At 37.9% G+C, this 5367-nt stretch overlaps 2 protein-coding genes across 2 annotated transcripts; both read right to left on the bottom strand.

The window, feature by feature from the left end:
* Nucleotides 1–245: 245 nt before the first annotated feature.
* Nucleotides 246–2505, bottom strand: LOC111405794. The gene is made up of 3 exons (XM_023034833.1): nt 1466–2505; nt 931–1031; nt 246–697 (listed from the first exon to the last, which is right to left on the bottom strand). Exons 1-3 carry the CDS (start codon nt 2282–2284, stop codon nt 415–417), a joined length of 1203 nt encoding a protein of 400 aa, XP_022890601.1. The 5' UTR covers nt 2285–2505; the 3' UTR covers nt 246–414.
* A 1081-nt stretch (nt 2506–3586) lies between these two features.
* On the bottom strand, nt 3587–4667 carry LOC111406655. The gene has a single exon (XM_023036043.1). It carries the CDS (start codon nt 4439–4441, stop codon nt 3587–3589), a length of 855 nt encoding a protein of 284 aa, XP_022891811.1. The 5' UTR covers nt 4442–4667.
* Nucleotides 4668–5367: the final 700 nt, after the last annotated feature.

Below are 5367 nucleotides of genomic sequence, written 5' to 3'. Positions count from 1 at the left end.
ATTATTGAAAAGAATTTATTTCAACTTTCTGTACGGGTTATACTTTGCGCACTATGATTACCACAACCTTCCGGTATGACAGCAATCGAAGCAAAGTCCTTCACCGCTTCGTGGTATATGGTAGTAATTGACTGGTTCTTGATCGGTTTGATATACACACGGTCCATCGAACTGGCACGCATAGGAGAAATATTTCGAAATAATAGAAAGGTTAGATCCTCATTGGAGATAAATATGCGTTGTTATATCATTAATCAGAAGCTTGAATTGTCCATTTTTCAAGAACGACAAAACCAACAAACACCATCAAGAGTAGACATTTTTTTAAACAAACCCCATTAACCTAAACTCAAAAGGGTCATGTTACTATGCACGATCAGTTTCTTTCTATGTCCATATCTGATAACCATCGTATCATATGAGTAGAAATACGAGCAAGATTACGAATTCCATTAAGGCCATCCAACTATAAACTGAAGTGGGCATCACAACATTGTACTCATTGGGGAACAATGATCTCTGAACGACATGAATCAATTTGCGGGTCAAGTGGAATAGATATGCAGCCATCATGATAAACAATCCCCAGTTGCCTTCTATTGCATTTGCAGATGATGTGCGCAGACAGATGATTGCACAGTTGATTAGCATGATAGTCGAATCTATGCTGTTAAAGATAACCCTTCGACACAAGTTCCTGTGAAGAGAATTTGATATATTATCGACGTATCATGTAAATGCTTGACGGATTTTGGTCATGACTGCTATGGTAGCCTATTGATCGGTAAATCTTTTACTCTTATCATTGCAATAGACAAGCAAGAATTGATCAAAGATTTAGCAGGCTCAGTTCATATATTCAATGCACTATTTAATGAACAAGTGCCTGGAGAATCTTCAACATGAAATAATATCAAGAAATAAATGTACCTTGCTGAAATATCTTCATCTTTGTCATCTTCGCTTTCAAGTGTTGTCCCAGATTCCTCCTCTCTTTCAAGTGTAGTCGTAGATTCCATCACGGGAAAGTTCTGTTTGAACAAAAAATTGCACGCTTATAAGCTTAGTGTGTTGGAATTGGCAATTCAACGAACCAGTATATGACTGGAAGCTATTTAGTTTACAAAAGCGACACAAAAGGAGTTACATAGAGGATCCACAATTTATTATATATACGGATTGCATTTTTGTTGTAGCCTGTTGGAGTACAGTTTAAAATCCAGTGCTGACCCGGAGAAGGAAAAGGATGAATGGTCAAATGATCAACCAGCAAACTTGTTGAACCGGTTCTCAATTCAACCGGCCGGTTGGCGAACTTGCATTCCACTTTTACTACCATTTATTCGGTTCCAACAACAACCAGGTCACATAATAGTAGTAAATATGATGGGAAAGCAGCAAAAACAGAGAAACAGAATTACTATCATAGCATTAAAAATCAAGGAAATAGCAGCAGAATGCATACTCCCAAACTTGATGAGGATTGAATTAGAGAAGAATTTGCCTTTGGAACTGCAATTAAAGAAGTGCAAAAATTTTGTTGGCCTCTTTTCTCCTGCAGATTTGTTGGAAATGTAGCACCAGAAAAAGGTTCATACCATGGAAGAGCCCTTAACCACGGTCCAAACTTAGCCTCTCCAGCAGAAAACTTGCATCTCAAATAATGGTTCCCAATCCTACCACATTTATAGCAAAATTGTCCCAATTTTTCGTACTTGAAATCGATCCAAATATCTTTCAATCCAGGGCGCCTAAGCCAAAACCCAGTTAGAATTGGATTTCTAACATCCAAAATAACCCTTAATCTAAGAAATTTTCTCCAACAAAATTTCCCATCAAACACAGTCCTATCAGCACAGACAAAAATCCCCAAATATTCACCAATCTTGGACACATTTTCTTGAGATAAATAGTTGATAGGCAGCCCATGCACCTGTACCCAGAATACAGAATATGAAAAGGAAAGCTCTGTTGGGACTTTCCCGGCGCACCATACTGACAATACCAAAAGCCCACCTCTAATCGTCCAAGGCGAGTCCTCAAGAACGTTCTTCAAATCTTCTTTGCTTTTGAATGAAAACATGAAAATGTTGTGAGTAATGCATGACACTGAGAAATCATTTTTACACTTCCATTCTTTCTTTGCAATGGATTCCACAAGATTTCTGTCTAAGGGTTTGTGTAACATTATCTTTCCTATCAAACAGATACTCTCAATTTTCTTGGTGATTTCTTCATCTGCTTTAAGATTGATGCTAATTTCTAAACTCTCTCCTCTCACCATATTTACAGGTTAATGGGAGTGGGAAAAGTGATCGCATGAATCGAGAATAAAAAGGGCTTTGGGGAATTTAATGTTAAGGACTAGTGTCAGAGGTTCAGAATTTTTCTGCAGAGAAAGCGACAGCACAAAGGAAAATGATTATTTGAACCATTTTTCCATTCCTGCATTCTGCAATCTCATTTTTTTTTTTTTTGATACCCAGTTTCCCAGCTCGCCAGACTATATCCTGGATCTCCAGCCCCTAGCCTCTTAGTGATTGGTGGAGGTAAATCGCGGTATATGTCCAAGTTGACCAGAGTTCGAATAGCCTTTATACTCCTGGCCCCAAGGGACCCTCCTCCATGGTTATTACATCACCAAGCTGCTCCAACCAAGATGGTTATTACAAACACTCAACTGCTCCAACCAGGAATTGAACTTCCCACGCTAGGGTTGCGAGCCCCGCACTGCCCTTCCTTTGCCAACTTGGATGTGCCCCGGGAGGCTCATTTTTCTTTACTAGGAAATGAATTGAAAGCTCAAGTATTGAACAAAACGTTAAATAAGAGACAAATACCTTAATCGCACAAGAACTAAGGTTCAAAAAAATAATACATAATTTTGTTCCTATAGAATTAACTCCTGCATCGCACAAACACAACGTTGCAAAGACACAAATGTTGTTAAAAAAAATTTAAAACTATAAGAATTTAGAGAAAAAGAGAGTAGAAAATAGACAATAGTCTGAAGTCTATTACCGAAATTAAGGTAGTGGGGAGTGGGAAGGAATGGTATGCACCAAAAAGAGAAAACAAACAAATGAGAGGAAAAAGACAAATTTGAAACTTGCAGGATGGACGATATCTGGCAATGCTTGTTACTGTAACAACATAAAGTTGAAATTAACAGAGACAGATTCGTGCTTGTGTTATGTGGGAGACAAACAAAAGAGTCCTTAGTGAATCAAGAAATCCATTTAATATTAGGGTGTTTGACATAAAGTATTAGCAGATTTCAATAAAAGTCGATGTTGTCGACTCAATTGAAGTTTGATCGATTGACAAGTTGATAACATTTTAACGAAAAGTTTTATCAAACAAGAAAACAAAAGAGAAGTTTCTTGAGCTTCTTTTGCTTGCACATGATGTGCTTTGTAGATTTTGTATTTTTAGTTAATTTTTAACCCAAAAAGATTTGGTTCTCTAGATAAACCAGCCCAAATAAAGGACTAAGTTGCCTCGAGTGGCATTACATTAAGATAACAAGAAAGCATAGATTGTGCTTGTGTGTGAGACAAAAGAGTCCTTGGCGAATCAAGAAAATTTACATACCAACAAGAAAGAGCAGCAGAATGCATACTCCCAAACTTGATGAGGATTGAATTAGAGAAGAATTTGCCTTTGGAACTGCAATTAAAGAAGTGCAAAAATTTTGTTGGCCTCTTTTCTCCTGCAGATTTGTTGGAAATGTAGCACCAGAAAAAGGTTCATACCATGGAAGAGCCCTTAACCACGGTCCAAACTTAGCCTCTCCAGCAGAAAACTTGCATCTCAAATAATGGTTCCCAATCCTACCACATTTATAGCAAAATTGTCCCAATTTTTCGTACTTGAAATCGATCCAAATATCTTTCAATCCAGGGCGCCTAAGCCAAAACCCAGTTAGAATTGGATTTCTAACATCCAAAATAACCCTTAATCTAAGAAATTTTCTCCAACAAAATTTCCCATCAAACACATTCCTATCAGCACAGACAAAAATCCCCAAATATTCACCAATCTTGGACACATTTTCTTGAGATAAATAGTTGATTGGCAACCCATGCACCTGTACCCAGAATACAGAATATGAAAAGGAAAGCTCTGTTGGGACTTTCCCGGCGCACCATACTGACAATACCAAAAGCCCACCTCTAATCGTCCAAGGCGAGTCCTCAAGAACGTTCTTCAAATCTTCTTTGCTTTTGAATGAAAACATGAAAATGTTGTGAGTAATGCATGACACTGAGAAATCATTTTTACACTTCCATTCTTTCTTTGCAATGGATTCCACAAGATTTCTGTCTATGGGTTTGTGTAACATTATCTTTCCTATCAAACAGATACTCTCAATTTTCTTGGTGATTTCTTCATCTGCTTTAAGATTGATGCTAATTTCTAAACTCTTTCCTCTCATCATATTTACAGGTTAATGGGAGTGGGAAAAGTGATCGCATGAATCGAGAATAAAAAGGGCTTTGGGGAATTTAATGTTAAGGACTAGTGTCAGAGGTTCAGAATTTTTCTGCAGAGAAAGCGACAGCACAAAGGAAAATGATTATTTGAACCATTTTTCCATTCCTGCATTCTGCAATCTCATTTTTTTTTTTTTTGATACCCAGTTTCCCAGCTCGCCAGACTATATCCTGGATCTCCAGCCCCTAGCCTCTTAGTGATTGGTGGAGGTAAATCGCGGTATATGTCCAAGTTGACCAGAGTTCGAATAGCCTTTATACTCCTGGCCCCAAGGGACCCTCCTCCATGGTTATTACATCACCAAGCTGCTCCAACCAAGATGGTTATTACAAACACTCAACTGCTCCAACCAGGAATTGAACTTCCCACGCTAGGGTTGCGAGCCCCGCACTGCCCTTCCTTTGCCAACTTGGATGTGCCCCGGGAGGCTCATTTTTCTTTACTAGGAAATGAATTGAAAGCTCAAGTATTGAACAAAACGTTAAATAAGAGACAAATACCTTAATCGCACAAGAACTAAGGTTCAAAAAAATAATACATAATTTTGTTCCTATAGAATTAACTCCTGCATCGCACAAACACAAGGTTGCAAAGACACAAATGTTAAAAAAATTTAAAACTATAAGAATTTAGAGAAAAAGAAAGTAGAAAATAGACAATAGTCTGAAGTCTATTACCGAAATTAAGGTAGTGGGGAGTGGGAAGGAATGGTATGCACCAAAAAGAGAAAACAAACAAATGAGAGGAAGCAGACAAATTTGAAACTTGCAGGATGGACGATATCTGCCAATGCTTGTTACTGTAACAACATAAAGTTGAAATTAACAGAGACAGATTCGTGCTTGTGTTATGTGGGAGACAAACAAAAGA

This window comes from Olea europaea, chromosome 12, assembly GCF_002742605.1.
Source record: "Olea europaea var. sylvestris chromosome 12, O_europaea_v1, whole genome shotgun sequence".
In the NCBI taxonomy this organism is placed as follows: domain Eukaryota; kingdom Viridiplantae; phylum Streptophyta; class Magnoliopsida; order Lamiales; family Oleaceae; genus Olea; species Olea europaea.
Note: the sequence above shows the minus strand (reverse complement) of the source record. Positions and strands in the feature narration are given on the sequence as shown.

Bases quoted from the DNA above. Each gene is read 5' to 3' on its own strand.
- LOC111405794 (XM_023034833.1), bottom strand. From the start codon at position 2,284: ATGGTGAGAGGAGAGAGTTTAGAAATTAGCATCAATCTTAAAGCAGAT. The intron at 1,032-1,465 runs GTATGCATTCTG...TTGTTCAAACAG, and splicing joins AATCCTCATCAAGTTTGGGA to AACTTTCCCGTGATGGAATC. The intron at 698-930 runs GTACATTTATTT...TTCTCTTCACAG, and splicing joins GATGAAGATATTTCAGCAAG to GAACTTGTGTCGAAGGGTTA.
- LOC111406655 (XM_023036043.1), bottom strand. From the start codon at position 4,441: ATGATGAGAGGAAAGAGTTTAGAAATTAGCATCAATCTTAAAGCAGAT.